General features: G+C 44.2%; 1 protein-coding gene across 5 annotated transcripts in view; it reads right to left on the bottom strand.

Annotated features, from left to right (window-relative positions):
• Positions 1-4,394: 4,394 nt before the first annotated feature.
• The window catches only part of ccser2a (coiled-coil serine-rich protein 2a), a 77,809-nt gene continuing 60,139 nt past the window's right edge, over positions 4,395-22,064 (bottom strand). The window contains exons 5-12 of one of the 5 annotated variants that reach the window (XM_042323616.1): positions 21,760-21,871; positions 21,263-21,452; positions 19,633-19,704; positions 19,459-19,551; positions 18,412-18,540; positions 16,587-16,715; positions 11,556-11,640; positions 6,084-6,322 (exon numbers count right to left, since the gene is read on the bottom strand). In XM_042323616.1, coding sequence (XP_042179550.1) covers positions 6,231-6,322; positions 11,556-11,640; positions 16,587-16,715; positions 18,412-18,540; positions 19,459-19,551; positions 19,633-19,704; positions 21,263-21,452; positions 21,760-21,871 — 902 coding nt within the window. In that variant the 3' untranslated portion in view covers positions 6,084-6,230. Of the gene's footprint in view, positions 6,323-11,555; positions 11,641-16,586; positions 16,716-18,411; positions 18,541-19,458; positions 19,552-19,632; positions 19,705-21,262; positions 21,453-21,759; positions 21,872-22,064 lie in introns of all 5 variants that reach the window. The other 4 variants (XM_042323613.1, XM_042323614.1, XM_042323617.1 and 1 more) reach the window with 4 other exon arrangements.

Genomic DNA, 22,064 nt, shown 5'->3' on the forward strand with positions numbered 1-22,064 from the left:
TTTAGTCAAATTCAATGGCGACACGGCATTCATTTGAGCCCCACCTGTTAAGCTAAAAAAAGATATATACACAAGAAATACTTTATTTAAATTTAAAAATGGTGCCTGTTTTGCATTTATTTAGGAATTAATACGTGTCACATATCACTTTGCAAACAATGTATAAAAAAATTAATAAAGGCACATGCAAACATGGTCTCTTTTTTGCTTTCTTGAGTAAAGCAGCTCCAAAATGCAGGTGTTTCAGCCTAGCTCAGTGCTTTCTGTGGTTGTAGGGCAGCCAGTGGAAAATACAGGGTGTCGGGGTTGGTAATGTTCTCTAGTTGCTCTGTGATTGGCTCCGTGTTCTGTCACTCATGGGGACACTACGTCACCACAAAATCTATGGGGAGAGCTCGAAAATTCAAGTCCCTTTGGTGCTGCCATAGAGTTATAATAGAAGTGCCCATCCAAAAAGGCTCAAGGTCATTGGCCACAGATAAAATTACATCAAATCACATTATATCTACCGTAGTTTTGATTGGACTGATCATGTCAACATCATACTTTCAAAATCTTAGCTAGCAAGCTAGCAGTCATCATCATGAATCAAGTTGACAATCTACTGGCAAATCCTTTTCAATATGAAAAGAAATGAAGAGAAATTATAGATAAAACGTATCAGGGCTCATTGGCCATTGAACATAAACATTATACAAGAAGTTGGAAATCGCAAATTCAACAATGCATTTTGAAGGAATTAGTGGCTTACTGCAAGCATTAGTGGAGTGGGTGTGTGATCCAAGTCTGAGTTTAAGGGTCTCTTTTCCTACAAGAGCACAAAACGTGGAGGCGACATTTAAAGCTGTCTTTGAAAAGCCAGTCAGGTAAAAAGCTTATGTCTTAATTAAAGGGGCATTGTTGTATTTTGAGACAGTTTTGAATATGCAAATAAGCCAATAGGCAGATGGGTATTGTCAGATTTTCTGTATGGTAAAAATAATTAATTATATTTTGTAAAGTGGTTTCTTGCATCATACAACACAATACAATGCAATGTACAGTAACCTATTTGACCCATGGTGTCACAGACCAAGTAAATATTAATAATGTAAAAACGTTTTTAAGTCTCATGCAATGTAGGCCTGCATTGAACACCACCTATAGGCTATATCATAGAAATCAAAGCTATTTCCATGTGAAAATGTTATAGGATTTGCTACATTGGTTTGGTTGATAGGCCTACACTATGCTCAAACAGTCACAATAGCCTATTGGCTACTGTCGAAAACTGTAAGGGTACAGCCTCAGTGTTCACTGTAAACACGCACCGGAAGATGCACAAATGTCAAGTTTCCGCTCACAAGACCTAAAATGTATCATTGGTCGTGTTTTTCTTTAGTCATAGTGTTCTTAGTTAAAATTTGTGTTGCTGTTCCTGTCCATTAGAGAGCTAATTTTGTCATGCGCTATGTTTTGTGTGGACCACAGGAAGAATAGCTGCTGCTTCTTCTACAGCTAATGGGGATCCGAATAAAATAATTTTAAAAAATCCTAAATCTTATCCAGAGCAACTTAGTTAGGACTTGAACAATTCAGAAAACAAGACACAGTAGTTTCAGCACAATCTCCATTTATTCCATCCACAAAACTCATACAGTAGGGGCACAACACCAGGAAAACCATAGATCTGTTGCCATCATATAGACAGAGGACTCATCTTTGTATCTGTGCCATTTTAGCATCTTTATCTTTTTATTTAACCTTCATTTAACTAGACAAGTCAGTTAAGAACAAATTCATATTTACAATGACAGCCTACCCCAGCCAAACTTTAACCCGGACAACTGTGCGCCGCCCTATGGAACTCCCAATCACGGCTGGTTGTGATGCCTGGAATCAAAGCAAGGTATGTAGTGATACCTCTAGCACTGAGACACAGTGCCTTAGACCTCTGCACCACTCAGGAGCACTAGCATCTGTAACATGAGCAGCGCCATTGAGGCCGTCTCCATTTTATTGTAGTCAATTTTCTTCATGATTGGCTGATCCCTCCTGATGACCCAGTTAGACATGGACTACAACAGGGTCACCAGGAGCGATCAACCAATGAAGTTGTAAGTCCCACCCAGTTGACTACATTAAAATGGAGCTACAGTACCCATGCTAATATGGCCTATAATTCTCTATGGTTGCCGTCACCCTAGACGAAGTTGGCTGCAGAATCATTCATTCTCTCTTCCTCCTAGTATTACATTAATAAATGCCACGTGACATCCATATATCTGGCATGTCAGGTCTGAATCAGTTGATGAAAAGGCCTGGATGAAAACAAGCAACAGACAACAATGGCCCACAATAACAGGGTTTGATGCTGCCTGCTTTAAAGCATGAATAAGTGCAATCCTGCACAACAACAACTTGACATCTTTCACTGCTTGACCTGAGGTAAATGACTCAAAAACAGACGTGGCAAGTTTGATACAGTCTTTATTCTCACACAACCTCCAGGAGAGAGAACGTGACGTAGAGTACAAACGGAGAAAGGAAAACACGAAAAAATCCAGTCAAATCTTTAACAATTCTCCAGTTTAGTGTTCCTTCCGTCTCAACTGTCATTTAAAGTGCATCGCTGATTAGCTTAAAAAAAAAAAAAATCCACTTGCATATAGGTAAACAACAGTTGTTAGGCATATAGCGTTGCTTCAATATCAGTATCTATATTGGTTAATATAGCTGTTGTTTCTTACAATATTGCACGTTATGCAATGGGATAATGTATTACAGCAGGATGGGTGGATAGGTGATTTGACATGAAATACAGAAACAAGAAATGTTAAGCATTGAAGATAGACAAATACCTCTCACAACGGGTGTAACGGTTGTACACTTTAGTAACTAAGTAAGTAATCAGCAAAAGAGTTAACTGGTGTGTAACCGACTAGTGGTTTATGTGTAAGTAGTGGAGAAACAGGAGGGAACTCTAGTCCTGTTGCATTAACAGTGTAGGTAGATTTACAAATATTACTTAACCCCCATTTTGTTAGAAATGTGATCAGAGTAAGCCCAAAGCCTTGACAGACAACCAAACAGCAGAGTGGACAACCATATCCTAAACTGAACCTGCATGTAATCTGTAATCTTTAACAACAGCTACAAACAAGTAAAGCATAATATCCTAATGATGATAGGCAGGCAGCTATGTTCCATTAACTAACACGATGAACAAGGCTTGCTAGATTTGCCACTAAAGAGAACGTAATAGAAATGGCTACTTAATTAATTCCTCTTGTTTTGTTGTGTAACCGATGTGAAATGACTAGCTAGTTAGCGGTGGTGCGCGCTAATAGCGTTTCAATCGGTGACGTCACTTGCTCTGAGACCTTGAAGTAGTGGTTCCCCTTGCTCTGCAAGGACCGCGGCTTTTGTGGCGCGATGGGTAACGATGCTTCGTGAGTGACTGTGGTTGATGTGTGCAGAGGGTCCCTGGTTCGAACCCGGCTAGGGGATGGACTAAAGTTACACTGTTACAGTTGCAGTGTGGGCTCTTTGTTCTGGTTTAGCTAGCTCAGGGGTCTCCGGCAATTTATAACATGAGATCTACTTCAAAAAATGCTGCGAGTTACTCATTTATTTGCTTACTTTTTTATGTTGTTTCACTCAGACAATTACAATTACTTATTGAAAAACAACAACATTGGATGTTCAGAGTCCATGTCAATGCATAAATCACATCAAAATAGAAATGTTAAGGTCTTGAAAAAAACAAACAAATGTATACGTTTGAGTGTGATTCCCCTTTAATTCAAGTGCACACCTAGCAAGAGACGATGTGTTTGGCTAGCGATTTATCTGTTTAGGCCTAGTGCACATCATGGCAGAGTACGGGATGCAAGATCGACCTGTTGGACCCCCGAGATAGTTATACTCCTGCTTTAGAATAATTGATGAAAGCTATTGATTGGCTGATGGAGAGAACAGCATTACCCTTTCTCCCTGGTTTTATTTCTGTGGCCTGTGGGCACATACTGTACACCTGACACACACACACACACACACACACCCAATGAAAACACTGCCAGATTGGTATATCTAGAGACTCACACACATCCTCCCTTCTCACTAAAAACCAAGGTCCTATTGATTTCTCTGTTTGGAATTACCAAGCAGTATTGACTGACAGGTCTGGATGGCATGGGACATCTCACCATGGCAAACACAAATATTCTTTCTCCCACAAAACAGACAGACAGACACACACACACACACACACACACACACACACACACACACACAGAGACACACACACAGACACAGACACAGACACAGACACACACACACACACACACACACACACACACACACAGACACAGACACAGACACAGACACACACACACACACACACACACACACACACACACACACACACACACACACACACACACACACACACACACACACACACACACACACACACACACACACACACACACACACACACACACACACACACACACAGTCCTGTCATCACCTGGGCTCAGCTCAGTCCCCAAGGACCACACTGGCACCCATCTTGTCTTGCTGTAGGGGACAGATGGATCAATATCCCTATGAGAACTTTCCAGAAGTGTGTGTATCTCTCAGTCAGTCGGATTTATACTAAATGAAAAAACAAGACACTGTTGACCATCTAGCTAACTGTAATAAATTACTTGAAACAACACTACTGTGTACAGTGATTTGAATTTATGGACAGCGCCAAAGTGGTGAGAGTATTTGGTGTGTGTGTGTGTGTTTCATGTGTGCATGGTATTAATGGGTACTGTAAAACAGAGAGTGCCAGAGGCATTAACTTACAGCCATAGCCCACATTCATGGAAGCTGTCATAGTCTGTCAGAAACTGTTAAACACACTCTCCATGTCTGGATGCATCCAAACGTTAACCACTATTCTGAAGAGGAGATAAACATAACCCTCAAATCCTCAAACTGACCTTAGCTCTAAACTCAAAATACAATAAACACTGATGTTGATCTCAAAGGAAATGGAGAGCACCCACACAGACACACATCACCTTACATACTCATAGAGGTGGAATAGGACGACAAGATGAACTGTGGTTTATTCAGGAGAATTCTGTGTATGTTTGAGCCTCTTTCTTTGAATGATTCTTCATTCAATCCACTTCCCTGTTTGAGCAGAAAGCTCCACTCCTTATCCCCCCCCCCCGCTTTTTTTCTGTCATTCTATGTTTACCCTCTGGGGGTAATGTAACATTGCTGATGTCATGGAAGACCATGGTCAAACCATGTTCTGCTGTTCCAGAGGAAGGACCCATGTGAGTGTGAGTAGAGTTGACCGGAGCATTCTGTACATTCTTGGCGTTCTTAAAGAAAACACACAAGTGAGATTACCAAATAAAAAATATGAATGTTTGTCATATATATAAAAATAATGACTATGTGCAATGAAAGGCTGCTAAGTAAGTAACTGGACAATTTATGAAGGAGATTTGTCAGTTAGAAACAGTCCCTCCACGTATCTCAGTCATAACCATGAGGCTGTGGAAGAGGCGAGATGTTATACAGTATAGTATACAATATATTTGATGATGTGAACTCTTCAATGGATCTTTGGCTTGGGGAGGCGTGACAGGATGGGGGGAACCAGGACTCTAGCTCTGAGAAGTCCCAGGTCTAGCATTTCCAGACTAGGAGGGCTGGTGCTCTCGAGGTCCCTCCTGACCCCCAGCGTGCGGGGCTGAGCAAGCACACCGCGGCCCAGATAGGGGCCCACTGCCTGGGGACCAGAATTGAAGCAGGGTAGACCCCTGGAGGGAGGCGGCAGCTGCTTGGTCCTGTGGTTGGCCAGCAGTCCTACAGAGCTTGATCGGAGAAGAGAGCCATTAGTGTACCTCTGAGGCAGAGCTGGGACAGACACACGCTTGTGGAGGCGAGGCCGCTGCAGGACGCGAGGGCAGCCAGGGCCCTCTGGAGAGGCTCGCTGCCCCCCGTCTGGCCTGGACAGTGCTCCTGTTGCTGGGCTGCTGGCTGCAGGGAGCCCCTGGGTAGGGCTGGGGGTGGTCCCAGGCCCTTCTCTGTCATTGATGTTGAGCTGGGTGCTGAGTAGCACACTCAACTCGTCTGGGTTGGGCACTGGGGGAGTGTCGACACCCATGGCCGGGCTTCTAGCAGGGCGGTCAGAGTCTGTGCAAGGGGACCCATCTCCCCTGCTCCTCCTTCTCTGGGGGTCACTGTGGCCCTCTGTGAGGGCTGTTTTTACTAGTCTTTCCTGGGTGAGGTGCTCGTGGTGGCTGGGGCTGGAAGGCTGTAGTATTTGAAGCTATGGAAGAAAAACAAAAAACATACACATTATTATCAATTCACCAGTAGTGAGTTATCCTTCTTAAAGGTCTATAATTGATGAAGATGTTCATTTACAATGTAAATGTATTCTATCTACAATTTCAGGTGAGGTTTCCCCATTCACTTTTTCAATTCATTCTTGGAACAAAAACTTGCCCTTAAAAATGGGTGAAAACTGTAGACTGTGGACAGCGAGCCAAGATTCTTTGCCCTGAGGACTTGTTTGTACTCTCTAACAATCAGTGAGAGTAGTAGTAGCAGTAGTCAAACAGTGGTCCTCCCACCCACCTAGCACAGGCCAGTGCATCAGACAAACAGCAGATCTAACACTGGGTAGAGTCGGGGAAGAGCACAGCTGGCTGCTAGCTGTGGGTCCTGAGTTCAGGGTGACCTATCAGTTAGTATGTGGTACGAGATTATTCTCCTGTCGGGAGAGAACCAGGCTGGAGCAAGGAAAGGCCATGGTTAGAGCAGGGTTTTGAGGGCAACCATACTCCACTCTTCTTTACCCTGTGGTGATATCCAGGGAGAGGGGAATGAAGGCTTGATGTTGTGGTGGTTGGGGTTGTGTCTCTCAGACAGCCTGAGGGTCATACATCAACCAGATGTCTGTAGACATAAAACAGACTGGTATACTAACTGGTCTGTGGGCTTATATACATCCTAGTCAAAGGTTGAAAGCATGAACTTGTTAAGGACTAGGAGCAGAGGAGGCTGTTGGGAGGAGCTATAGGAGGACTGGCTCATTGTAGTGACTGGAATGGAATACATGGAACGGAGCCAAACAAGCGGTTTCCATATGTTTGATACCGTTCCATGTATTCCATTCCAGCCATTACAATGAGCCGGTCCTCCCATAGCTCCTTCCACCAGCCTCCTCTGCTCCTAGTCCTTAACAAGTTCATGCTTTCACGTCCTTTATTGTCTGTGAACCTGCAGTCAATAAAAAGGGACTATCTTGTGATGATCATCCCCCTAAATCCTACAAATCCTTAGGAGGCTGCCATCTTTATGATCTAGCATGAGTCAGTACTCTAGTTTTTTTTTATTTATTTAATATTTTACCTTTATTTTACTAGGCAAGTCAGTTAAGAACAAATTCTTATTTTCAATGACAGCCTAGGAACAGTGGGTTAACTGCCTGTTCAAGGGCAGAACGACAGATTTTGTACCTTGTCAGCTCGGGGATTTGAACTTGCAACCTTTCGGTTATTAGTCCAATGCTCTAACCACTAGGCTACACTGCCTAGTTTTGCTCCACGGCCCTGTGTCAGGGTGGGGCTGGGTTGGGCAGTCAATTCAGGAAGTGATTTGAATTTAAAATCTGAAGAAAAAAATGTGCTTCTACCTTTCAGTTTATTTAAGTCATTAAAAATAAATATCATATTTCGATTATTGAATTGTATTGTTGGTTTACTTCCTGAATTGACTGCCTACAAACTGAATTGAGCCCAACCCTGCTCTGTGTGAATCCCTCCTAAGCCAAACGCAACATACTTATGATGGCCCTGGTCTGGCCAAGGCAGTCTGCCTCAAACATCCAACAGGACACCAGGGAGGCGTCTGTTCCAGCAGTAACCTGACAGAGGCAATGGGATGACTAGGCCCACAGCTCCACCTGGTGGGCATCTCCCGTACTACACCAATCAGATATGGTAAACATCATGATTGTCTTTGGTGATTATGCTTTTTATTAGATTACCATGAGTACCTCCTGCCTGCAATTAATTTTTGATAACATTCTAGACATTGTCAAGCACAACCACCAAAAAGAACAAATGTAACAAAATACATTACATCACCAAAAGTATGTGGACACCTCTTGTCGAACATCTCATTCCTAAATCTTGGGCATTAAAATATGGAGTTGGTCCCCCCCCTTTGCTGCTATAACAGCCTCCACTCTTCTGGGAAGGATTTCCACTAGATGTTGGAACATTGCTGTGGGGACTTGCTTCCATTCAGCCACAAGAGCGTTAGTGAGGTTGGGCAATTAGGCCTGGCTCGCAGTCGGTGTTCCAAATGTGTTCGATGGGGTTGAGGTCAGGGCTCTGTGCAGACCAGTCAAGTTCTTCCACACCAACTGTCGACAAATCATTAATGTTTGGACCTCGCTTTGTGCAAGGGGGCATTATCATGCTGGAACAGGAAAGGGCCTTCCCCAAACTGTTTCCACAAAGTTGGAAGAACAGAATCATCTAGAATGCCATTGTATGCTGTAGCATTAAGATTTCCCTTCACTGGAACTAAGGGGCCAAGTCCGAACAATAAAAAAATAAGCCCCAGACCATTATTCCTCCTCCACTAATCTTTACAGTTGGCACTATGCATTGGGGAATGTAGCGTTTTCCTGGCATCACCAAACCCAGATTCGTCCGTCAGACTGCCAGATGGTGAATTGTGATTCATCACTCCAGAAAGCATGTTTCCATTGCTCCAGAGTCCAATGGCTCAACACCACTCCAGCTGACGCTTGGCATTGCGTGTGGTGATCTTAGGCTTGTGTGTGGCTGCTCGGCTATGGAAACCCATTTCATGAAGCTCCCGACGAAACAGTTCCTGTGCTGACGTTGCTTCCTGAGGCAAAAAATTGACAGACTGACTTGTTGGAATGGTGGCATCCTATGATGGTGCCACGTTGAAAGTCACTGAGCTCTTTAGTAAGGCCATTCTACTGCCAATGTTTTTTTATGGAGATTGCATGGCTGTGTGCTCAAATTTTATACACCTGTCAGCAACGGGTGTGGCTGAAATAGCCAAATCCACTAATTTGAAGGGGTGTCCACATACTTTTGCTGATGTATTGTATGTATGAAAAAATAGCACACCATATTGAAATCTAAAGCAGAAATGTGTAATTAAATGAGAAATCAAGTGAACAGTTTTCTATCCCACAGGAGTGGCCAGTGTATAAATAAGAGGTTCTACGTCTGTGATTTTGAGTTTATAACACCATTTACAAGTATCTGCCCGGGCTATCAAACCAATCTCAACAACCCATCCCGCTGTGTCAATAAAACTACAGTGATTTAAGCATAATGAGTGCAGAAGGACCTAGATATTGTGGAATTGAAAAATGATACTAATTTAGCTCCCTGGAAATCCCCCTATTATAACCCTCTGAATATTGCCAATGATGATCATTATCTATTTCAGCTCTAGTTTAGTGCACAATCGTATATTGGTTGCTGCGAAAATAGTGGCAATTTCAATTTTGTAGATTAGAGCCAATGATACAGGGGGAGAGAAGCCTGATTGCTTTCATTTGTCGACTGCTGGCTTAGCTAAACTGTTTGTGATTACATAGTGGGACAGCGAAAGCTGACAACAGCGATAATGGGGCTTCAAATACATGTGGCCTTGTTCAGGAGTTGTACTTTTTTTTTTAAAGCCAATTTAAAAATTCAGTTGATGTTTATTGATGCATGCATTATCATTTAACAGAGCAATGCAGGCCCAGCAGGAAGACAAGGTAGACTCCAAACTCAAGCCAAGGCATGCAGATGCACATCAACACTGGCATGCTTTCATTGTGCCACGTCATGCTACGCCAGCGTGCAGGGCCCAGGGTGATGGTTAGACGGTTACTGTACCACGCTTGTCAGTGATGTAATGCACAACGTGCTCCATTCCTTGCCAAAGGCATTATGGGAGAGGCAGAGGGAGAGAAAGAACATAGACATGGTATTCCCAGAGAGAGAGAGGGAGAGAGAGAGAGAGAAAGAGAGAGAGGCAGAGGGAGAGAAAGAACATTGACAAGGTATTCCCAGAGAGAGAGAGAGAGAGAGAAAGAGAGAGAGAGAGAGAGGGTGAGAGAGAGGCAGAGGGAGAGAAAGAACATTGACAAGGTATTCCCAGAGAGAGAGAGAGAGAGAAAGAGAGAGAGAGAGAGGGTGAGAGAGAGGCAGAGGGAGAGAAAGAACATTGACAAGGTATTCCCAGAGAGAGAGAGAGGGAGAGAGAGAGAGAGAAAGAGAGAGAGGCAGAGGGAGAGAAAGAACATTGACAAGGTATTCCCAGAGAGAGAGAGAGAGAGAGAAAGAGAGAGAGAGAGAGAAAGAGAGAGAGGCAGAGGGAGAGAAAGAACATTGACAAGGTATTCCCAGAGAGAGAGAGAGAGAGAGAAAGAGAGAGAGAGGGTGAGAGAGAGAGAGAAAGATGGGATGAGAGATCGATAGACAGATGAGAAAGACGAGCAGAAGGCAGACTGAGAGGAGAGAGACACACACAGGATTAAAACAGGGTTAAGATAGTAAGGTAGCTGAAAAGGAGCACTTGAGTGATGACATCTTCACTGGCATCCACATTTTCGCAGACAAATACCTTGACCAATAACCACTCCATCATAATGACTCAGTGTCCCATTCAGGCACAGAAAAATACAGACATACTCACATCACACCTGAATTCAAGGGTTAAATGGTTAATTGCAAACAAGCTCAATCCAGTGCATTTGGCTACAACACATTAAAACAGCTCCCTCTTTCATCTCTCTCCCTCTTTCTCACTCTCATTCTGTGTTTACATGGTACGAGGTAGACGGCAAACCAGATGTCGTTGTTTTCAATAAGAGCATGACGGTCAATGCCATTGAGGTTACTGAAATCACCATAGCAACGCATTCCATCTTGCTCGTTTGCTTTTGCCGTCGCAGTCTTTCTTGCTTTCTTGTCCCGCTATGCCGACTGGTATAACTGTTTTTGTGTCCCTCATCTAAACGCAGGATAATATCGTGTGTGGACTCATAACTCTGTCAATGCACCCCTTTGATTTGACAGCGGGATTGCCACATTATGTTTGTCAATCCTAATACAAGAGCAGCCAATAGACTGCCCCAGGTTGTGGAAATGCACCCTTCTTCGGAGTCTTGACTCCCTGTCACTGAACTCATCCAAGCATTAGCTAGTCTTGTTCCTTTACACTAGGGTGTCTGATAACGATCCAAGTCCATTTACTAAAACTACCCGTTGCGTTTGCTCACTCAACCTTGCTACCAACTGATTTCCCCAAACACACAGGTGACTGAACTGAACACCACTCACCCTCCTAACTGAATTCAAGTGTTAATGGGTAGATCATATTAAAGGAAGAAAGTAATGATATAGAGAAACATGTCAAGGGGGGCAGAGACACGGGATAATTGAGGGGAGCAGAGAAGGAGACAGAAGTGTAAGTGAGAGGGTCAGAGGGGGGTTGGGTTAGTGACTCACTCTGTCTGCGCTGGGGCATGCTGGTGCGGGGCGGCCCCTGGTACTGGCTCTGCCAGGGGGAGAGGAAGGGGGCGGGCAGCACACCCTGCACAGAGAAAAGACAAAGGAGGCGTGACATACAATGACACACACAGACACTGACTGACACACAAACACTGACTCACACACACACACACACACAGACACTGACTCACACACACACTGACACAGACAGACACTGACAGACAGACACTGACACACACAGACACTGACTCACACACACACTGACACACACACTGACTGACAGACACACTGACTCACACACACACAGACACTGACTCACACACACACTGACACAGACAGACACTGACACAGACAGACACTGACTCACACACACACTGACACAGACAGACACTGACAGACAGACACTGACACACACAGACACTGACTCACACACACACTGACACACACACTGACTGACAGACACACTGACTCACACACACACAGACACTGACTCACACACACACTGACACAGACAGACACTGACACAGACAGACACTGACTCACACACACACTGACACACACACTGACTGACAGACACACTGACACTGACTCTGACACACTGCCAATGACTGACACACACACACTGACAATGACTGACACACACAGACACTGAATGACACTCATACTGACACTGAATGACACTCACACTGACTGACAGACACTGACAGAGACACTGACTGACAATGACTGACACACACACTGAATGACACTCACACTGACACTCACACTGACTGACACACACACCCTGACACTCACACTGACTGACAGACACTGACAGAGACACTGACTGACAATGACTGACACACACAGTGACAATGACTGACACACACACACACACTGCCAATGACTGACACACACACACTGACAATGACTGACACAGACACTGAATGACACTCATACTGACACTGAATGACACTCACACTGACACTAAATGACACCCACACTGACACTGAATGACACTCACACTGACACTGAATGACACTCACACTGATACTCACACTGACACACACACTGACTGACACACACGGACACTGACTGACACACACACTGACACACACTGACAGTCACACACACGAACACACACACTGTCACACATTGACTGACACACATTGACTGACACACACTGACTGAAACTAACACACACTGACACTGACTGACACTCACACTGACACTGAATGACACTCACACTGACACTCACACTGACACTCACACTGACACACACACTGACTGACACACACACACTGACACACACTGACACACATTGACTAAAACACACTGACTGAAACTAACACACACTGACACTGACTGAAACTGACACACACACTGACTGAAACTAACACACACCGACACTGACTGAAACTAACACACACTGACACTCACTGAAACTGACACACACACTGACTGAAACTAACACACACTGACTGAAACTGACACTGACTGAAACGGGGACACACGGACTGAAACTGACACACACTGACACTGACTGAAACTGACACACACACTGACTGAAACTAACACACACTGACTGAAACTGACACTGACTGAAACGGGGACACATGGACTGAAACTGACACACACTGACACTGACTGAAACTGACACACACGGACACTGACTGAAACTGACACACACGGACACTGACTGAAACTGACACACACGGTCCCTGACTGAAACTGACACACATGGACACTGACTGAAACTGACACACTGACACTGACTGAAACACACTGACTGAAACTGACACACACTGACTGAAACTGACACACACTGACTGAAACTGACACACACTGACTGAAACTAATACACACTGACACTGACTGAAACTGACACACACTGACACTGACTGAAACTGACACACAAACTGACTGAAACTGACACACACACTGACTAAAACTGACACACAGACTGAAACTGACACACACTGACTGAAACTGACACACACACTGACTGACACACACTGACACTGACAGACACTGTTTTCTCCACAAGACATCCAGCCATGATTATGAGCGATTGTGTGAGTAGGAAGCATGACATCGACGAGCATGAAAAAACACACACCCTGTTAACATGCTAACGTTAGTGGCATGACGTTTCGACTTTGTAAAGACCATCTACAAAAGTAAGAAAGGTAGAGTCACATATTGTAAAGCCAGTCACCCTGTCGCAGAACTAGTGCTTAATTTGACTTCTCATTTCCAGGTGAAGGGGTGCAGGGAGGAAGAAGGAAGGGTTATCAACCCAATCTCTCCATTTCACTCTGCAGCCAGGGACAGACATCAATGTCAGTCAGCAGACAGCAAGTAGCCCGAATCAATTGTACCCCACTGTTCCTCCCACCGCTACCACCAAGACCACATCGCTCACTCTGTCTGTTATTTGTCTCCTCTTACATCCTCACTCTCTGTTTCCCTGCTCTAGGATGTCAATGCAAAAACATAACACTTTTGAAAGGCATACAAGTTAAAATGCATGTTGTACTTATGTGAACCTCTCTCTAATACTTCCTTTATTTTCAATCGGTGTCTCTCTCGCTCGCTCTTTCCCACAGTCTATTACGTTTAGCACTGAATAATCAGACAGAATGTTTGTCTGTGTGTGAGGGCGAATGCCTGTCCTCAATAACCGCCCCAATCCCACCTGAAGAGTCCCAAACTGGGCATAAACATAAAAGCATTCTGGGTAAAAGAGGAGTGGAGGGGCGGCCGCAGGCGCTACGTTAACCAGAGATGACAGTCAACAGGTTCTCCTGACTGTTTGGGGCCGGCTCTTAAATTGCTCAAATCTCCTCAAGCCGAGCGGGACATATATGCATCTAGGGTGAAAGAGATTGGACTCCCTGGGGGGCCCCGCGCTATTTCAAATACCCACACGTTTAGGGAAGTGGATGAGAAATGAGGTTTCTGATCAACCTCCTCCCTGTCATTCTTGTACAACACAATTACAGCAGAACCCTTCTGCATGGCCACCTGCCACGGCTTCATTTGCAGAAAGGAAAGTTTGAAATGGGAAAGAGGGCCTGTGCTTGCCTAGAGCTGACAGTGACTGGCATTTTTATTGGGCTGTCTGCAGATCAGGGAGAGCTTTCCCATCTTCATCTAACATTCTGGGGTGAAGACGTAGCTACTTCCCATGTCTGACAGTTCAGGGGGAACACTTTTACTTTACTGACTTTATTGTCCCAGTGAAATGTTGTTGCAGTATCATGTACACGCTTAAAGTGGTGTTTAAATACAAATTGACAATAAAAAATGAATAACAGTTACATACAGTGTATACCGATGAAAGAAGACCAGCCTGCTGACCTTACTGGGTGCATAAGATCAGAACATTAACCAGAGCTGTTTAGAAGGTATATCACACCTGACACAAATGATTGTCCAGTTCTGTTTTTCATGCCGGGGGTGTCCTATACCTGCACCCAGAGGGGAGTAGTTCAAAGTCCAGGTACAGGGGGTGGTTTGGGTCTAAAAGTATTTTGTGAGCCTTGCTGAGGGCCCTGACCTCAAAGATCTCATCCAGGCCTGTCTGTTTTGACTCCAAGTACCATTCTTCCTTTGGTAATAATCCTTCTCAGCATATTTTCTGTCTGACAGTGGCATTGCCAAACCAACAAACAATACAAAATGTTTTAAAAAGTGAATACTTGCTGTACAAGATGTACAGGAGTGGGGACAAAACACATCCCTGTGGGGAGCCTGTCTTGGTGGTGCGTTGGTCTGATACACGGGGACCCACCTTGACCTCTGGCTCAGGAAGTCCAACAGCCACAACCCCCCACCCCCATCTAAGAAGAAGTCCCTTACGAGTGAGTCTCTGTGCCAGAATGTACGGCTGGGTTGTGTTAAAGGCAGAAGAAATGTCAACAAACTTGGCGCCCTCCAGATATCTAGGGGTGGCAGGGTAGCCTAGTGATTAGAGCGTTGGACTAGTAACTGGAAGTTTGCAAGTTCAAATCCCCGAGCTGACCAGGTACAAATCTGTCGTTCTGCCCCTGAACAGGCAGTTAACCCACTGTTCCTAGGCCGTCATTGAAAATAAGAATTTGTTCTTAACTGACTTGCCTAGTTAAATAAAGGTCAAATTGAAAAAATCTATAGATCATGTTGAGGAGCGTAAGAATGGCATCATCAACTCCTCTGCTGGACTAAATGAAAAGGGTCGAGGACATGGCTTTTCACAATTTCCGCAAAGCATTTCATTACTAAGGATGTCAAGGCGACACGGCAGTTGTCATTCAGCACAGAGGTATTAGATCCTTTAGGAATGGGTATACTTGTTGAGTTGTTCCACAACAGTGGCAGGTGTTGCTAGATGAGGGAGGATTGGAAATTGTAAAAACACCAGATAATTGTTCAGCACATAACTTTAACACTATTTTGTCTGGGCCTGGGCTTTCGTGTGTATTACATTCCCTGAACTATTTCAAATCATCAACCTCTTTAACAATAAATCTCTCACACATTTGTAATGACACTTTCATTAGTTGCACCTCGTCTGATTCAAATTGTGAGAAGAAAACATTCAGTTCATTAGCCATGTTCTGCCCCACATGTCCACTGATTTTGTCTGGGCCTCAAGCACACAAGTAGATGGACCCGTTATTAGATGGATTTGTCTTTCATCATGATGTCATTAGTATGCTAACAGTGTCTTGGCCTAGCATGTCAGTGTGAAGCAGTAATAAGGTGTGCATACTGCTGTTGATTTGTTCATGATGAAGCAAAGCACAAGCAGTTATACTAGTAAAGTGTTCACTTCCCCTTTCATCTTACAAACTGGTCTGAGGCCTTATTTGTAGAGCATGGTGTCATTGCTCATTACAAATGATCAGGGCATTAGCAGTTCTGCTAGCAGTGTCCTGAAGTACCTTGTATCATCCACTAGATGAAAAGTATTTCGCTAGACTGAGGACAGCACCAAGAAAAGTGATACAACCCAGGTCTGTACACAAATGTTTACTTCGGTAGTTCTGGCAATTAAATTTGCACCTGTCTGATAATATGAAGTTGTTTTACAAAGCAGCAGCGTTCTGGTGGTAGCTGGGGGCAGGGCGGTGAGTGTGGAATCTCTGGGGTCTCTCTCTTTCTCTCTCTACCTCTCTCCCTCTCTCCCTCCTGCTGACAGGATGACAAGAGCATAGTGTCTAATTACCACTTCGATAATGATAGAAAGAAAGGGAGGGGAAAGGAGAGAGAAGGGGGAAAAGAAAATAGAAAAGTTTGAGGAGGAGAGACAGGAAGACAGTAATTAGCCTTTTGTCTTGGTGTGACGAAACAAGGTGTTGCATTCTATTATTCTTCCTGCCTGTTTGATTTTCTACATTATTAATGAGGCCATTTGGTATTCCCCTGTTGTCTAAGCCCTTTGTTCAGAGACCTCTTCTCCTGTCATCTTTCAATCCTGAACCTCCAGGCACACATGCGCACTCTCTCGATCTCTCTCTGTCACTCTCGAATCCCAGCATTGCATTAACAGTGTATCAATTAAGCCATAGGGAGTTATATCTCATACCATGAGTACCATTCATATCTTCTGCAGTTAATGTGGACTACGTTAAATCTATCAAAGTGTGGTGTGTAGAAGACTCCCGTTCCGTAAGAGATCAGAAAGCCCTGACAACATCCTGATCATCAGTAGTGTATTGGGTAAACTCTGAGTAGTGTATTGGGTAAACCTCAAAAAGAGACTGGTAGGCAAGGACCTGGATGTCACACAACAACAGTATCGGTAGTAATTAGGATCAGAGAAGATATTCGACTTCTGATTAATTATTTAATTAATAAGATGAGGTCTAAGGGCGTTCCATAGTGACATCGTGTGAGATAAGTCATGCTTCAACCACTGTACCTGCTAGCGACATGTGTCCCACATCCGAAGACACATCCATAATTGGTAGACGGTTCTGATTAGAGAATCGCCATTTGTATCGGCGATCAGTGAACAAGAAACTATTCAACCCAGTTTTTAGATGCACACCCCTCCATAAATCAAAATCTAATATGGATGCCAATGTTTTGTTCTGGTTTTGCACACACACATTTCCTCTACTGCAAGACTGATTAGCTAGACACACAGGTGTGAAACACAGACCAGTGTGTACGCAAAGTGAGGATACAACATGGAATGTGATGCCAATGGCGATTCTCCAATCAGAACCGTCTACAGATTATGGATGTGTCTTCGGATGTGGGACACATGTCGCTAGCAGGTACAGTGGTTGAAGCATGACTTATCTCACACGATGTCACTATGGAACGCCCTTAGACCTCATCTTATTAATGAAATAATTAATCAGAGGTCGAATATTGGGCCAATGTTCCACCTGCTCCAACAGTCCCTTTGAACTGTCTGTGGAGAAAGAGTGTGTGAGTGAGTGAGTGAGTGAGTGAGTGAGTGAGTGAGTGAGTGAGTGAGTGAGTGAGTGAGTGAGTGAGTGAGTGAGTGAGTGAGTGAGAGAGAGAGAGAGAGAGAGAGAGAGACAACAATAATAATTAAATAGGGAAAGAATAAGCAAGAATGACAAATACAGAGGTAGAAAGATAAAAGAGGTAGCCACTACACCTGCCTTGTGTGTAGATGGCTGAGGGCTGACGGCTTAAACACACAGACAGTCTCACTATCCATTAAGTGGTTCCACCATTTAGGACAATGGTGATGGGGTGGGGGATCTGGAGGTGTAGTACCAGTGAGTAAGTTGAATGGGAGGAAGGGGACTATAGGTGATGGACTGACTTGATGACTGACTAGCAGTGGACAGATGAGACTGGCTGTGGGTCTCCATTCTCCAGGTATATATTATACAGGTGTACTCACGGCATGGCTGTTTCCTTGTCCTCTCCAGGGGGTCTGTGTGGCCTTGTCTTGGTGCGTCTGTCTGTCCTCTTCCAGCGACGGTGCCCTCTGGTGACAGTGACAGCTCCCAGGCTGGTCAGCGTGAGCAGACTGGGGCAGGAGAGAGAGTTACCACTAATGTATCAGGAAAATACAATAACAACTGATCCACTAAGGTGAGTTGGTATTCAAAAACTACTAGACCCTATTAACTCTAATACTATGGAGGTCATTCCCAGTGGGTTTTCAACTTTAGACTATAGCAGTGGATCAGTTGCTAATTCACAGTTTGTCGTTAAATAATGTATTAATTCCAGGAGCACCAAGGTCAGATGAGGGGAGGTTAATATTCAATCCAATTGGTAACTTCATATAATCAATTAAGCTGAGCTACATTAAAATTCAACATACCCACATCTGTCTCTCTCCTCACAGTTCAATAAGAACAACACCAACCACCCTTTGCTAATGAGTAAAACAGAACATCTGCATGAACTCCTGGCAGCTCAACCCACAGAGCATTCAGTATTTCTTACTCCCTATTTGGCTAATTATATCATTCTCTCTATTATTCTTTCTCTCATCTACTATTCAATCAGTAACTCCCTTACTATTTCTCTCCATAGTAATGAATTATTATTATATCTCCCCTCTCCCTCTCCCTCTCCCCCTCCCCCTAATTGGGAGAACTAGAGCGGTTGGAACACTGATGTTGCTCTGACATTTGCTATTACTGTACCTTACGTTGCTCTGACATTTGCTATTGCTCTACATGGGGAATTTGAATAATGTCAGTGGACAGTCTGGTTGTTTACCTAACGAGCACACTAGGCCCTGGACACTAATGAACGTCACAACACTGATGGATCCATGTGAAAGCAAACATAACTGAGGTTAGTATGTCGGTGTCTTGACTATGGAATTCGTAGAAATACAACTCCCACGTGTAATGTGTTGCATTATGATGGAGGCAAAAGCACTGGCAGAGAATGACTGCCGTTGTCTCACTGACCCCTCCTGGAGACTCACCGCCTGTTGCTGTCGTGTGAGCTTCGTGATTGTCCTGTCCTTATCCCTCAGCTCCTCCCTGAGCTCCCGCACCTCCTTCATTAGCTCCTCCAACTGGAACACATACACAGTGGTTCATTCTGAACACGGCTAACAATGCTACTTGTCTTGGTTCCTGGATGTGGCTGACTGTACCTGTATAGTTGTGCTGTTATCCTCCTCAACCTCCTCGCCCTCTTTCACAAGCTCTGGGCCTCCATCCTCCATCTACAAACACAAAGCAAACACGGTTCAGTATTCTGAACTATACTACATGGGGGCAGACAGCATGACTAGCTGTATGGATATTGACAGTTGATTATAATGACACTACTAATTGCTACTAAGTTTGGAGCCTCTTCTGTAATGTCTTCTGTAGACAGGCCTTGCTCTAGCTAGCCTATAGCCAGCTGGGTACACTGATAAAGCCAGTTGCTCGTAGCTCAGCGAGATCAATTACGATTAAAGTAGAGCGTCATTCTACAGCTGCTGCCCACAGCACATCATCACAGCTCCAAAGAAAGATAATTAAGAAGAGAACATCTAATGGTGCCCAAGGCCAAACTACCCTGCTAAATACAGACAACAAACAGACAGACTTACTTTCAGACTTTCTCAATTAGACATTTTTGTCATTTAGCAATTAGATGACTATAATCAACAGCAACAGCATTACTTAGTGTTACGAACCTTGCATAGGTAGGCCTGTTATGACCCCCCCCCCCGTCCCGTCCCGTCCCGTCCCATTTGCTACAATCTCTACATTTTGCACAGTCAGAGGTCAAATTAACATGAATCAAATATTGGTACAAATAACTCACATTTATACTCACTTTGGTCACAATAAAAGATGTTCCTTTTTTGGAGATAATTAACATATTCTAGGCTCTGACAAGCAAATCAAATTACTATCACAGAGTGGCTGTGTGGTGCTTTGTCATGTCACAGACCCTCTTTGGGCACAGTTGACTTGTTTTGGAGGAATGTAATGTGCTGAGGGCTGTGAGGGCAAAGCCAATATCACCCAGCCTGACACTAACATAGATAATGGGGTCCTATAGGGCCAGACAGAGACGCTGTACCGTCAAAAGCTGTACACTACTGATTAACTGTCTCACACATCACATCACTGACACTGTGTGTTTGTGTGTGTGTCTCTGTTGAATGGAATGCTTCATCTGACAGATCTATTAAGTGATTAAGGAACCACAGGTAACCAAAAGGGAGGAGGATTGGCTCCAGGAGTAATAACAGGTAAGAAGAGATGACTGACACACAGAATAAAAACCTGTGCCACAGCTTAACTGTTGCTCACTCTCAAGACATGGGCATGAGACATGGCATTCAGAGTAAAGCCAGCAGCTATTTTCTACATCACAAAATGGATTAAACCAGTGCATCTCTGCTACACAGGCCTAAAGGGTCACTGTGACTGGCATGTGGCAGTGTATATTTCTACTGCCTTTAAACTTCAGAAGCCTTCTGTCACCTGGATATTTTGATGTGTGATAAACTCCTATAAAGCTACTGCTTAACAAAACATGTGCAGCCTCCGTCTGGCAAATGAAAAACTCTAACCTGACATCATAGTTATCCTAATCAAGTGACATTTTATTGGACGCTAAATCTATTTGATTCTAAAAGGAGCTGATGCCAGTGACAAGATGTGATTTCCACTTGCTTAGTCAGTAAATAGCTCAAATCAACTAAGTGATTAGATTGGAATTGTATTGAGTTCCTAAAGACTGCCTTCGAGACTTTGAGGGTGTGTGTGTGTGTGTGTTACCTGTAATAAACTCTTGAGTTTGAGCAGCTTGTTTTTCACAGAGCTGCAGTCCTGGGCCATGTGTTTGAGTGTGAGCTCGTCCAGCGCCCCCGAGTAGCCATCGTGTCTCCCTACAGGAGGAAGAGGACGGGGGCCAACCATGAACCCTCCATGACAAGTGTAACCCTCATACTGCTGGAACACTGGACCCCTGGGAGAGGATGGATAGAGAGAGAACAGAGAGAGAGGAGAGAGAAAAAGAGGAGCATGTGTTATTATTATATTATAGAAAGAGGAGAGGCAGTAAGAGAAGGACCTTTGCCACATTGACTAGGCTTAAATGGGAAAATTAAGTCACTTACCAAATGCACTCTGGCTTTATCCAGAAAATATCCAATAATGGCACATCATATTTCACACAGCAGCTTTATATTCATGAATACAGCACACCTAGTAGACTATGTTGTGTTTGGTCTTTTTTGCCATTTTCATGCTGTAGAACAGCTTCTGAGTCTCACCTGTTGTCATTATGGAAGTGGTCTAGTCCATTCCAGCGAGGCTGCCTCCTCCTCCAGTGACCCTTTCGTCCCCCCCTCTCTGAGCGGTCAGAATGGGCCATCTCATCAGCGTCTAGATGGATGGATGGATAGATAGATGGGTCATCCACAAGGTAGCTTAGAAGTGTGTGTGTGTGTGTGTGTGTGTGTGTGTGTGTGTGTGTGTGTGTGTGTGTGTGTGTGTGTGTGTGTGTGTGTGTGTGTGTGTGTGTGTGTGTGTTAGTGGTTCTATATTTTGCAACAGCAGAGGAGGCTGGTGGGAGGCT

The sequence above is a fragment of the Oncorhynchus tshawytscha genome, linkage group LG06, assembly GCF_018296145.1.
Source record: "Oncorhynchus tshawytscha isolate Ot180627B linkage group LG06, Otsh_v2.0, whole genome shotgun sequence".
In the NCBI taxonomy this organism is placed as follows: Eukaryota; Metazoa; Chordata; class Actinopteri; order Salmoniformes; family Salmonidae; genus Oncorhynchus; species Oncorhynchus tshawytscha.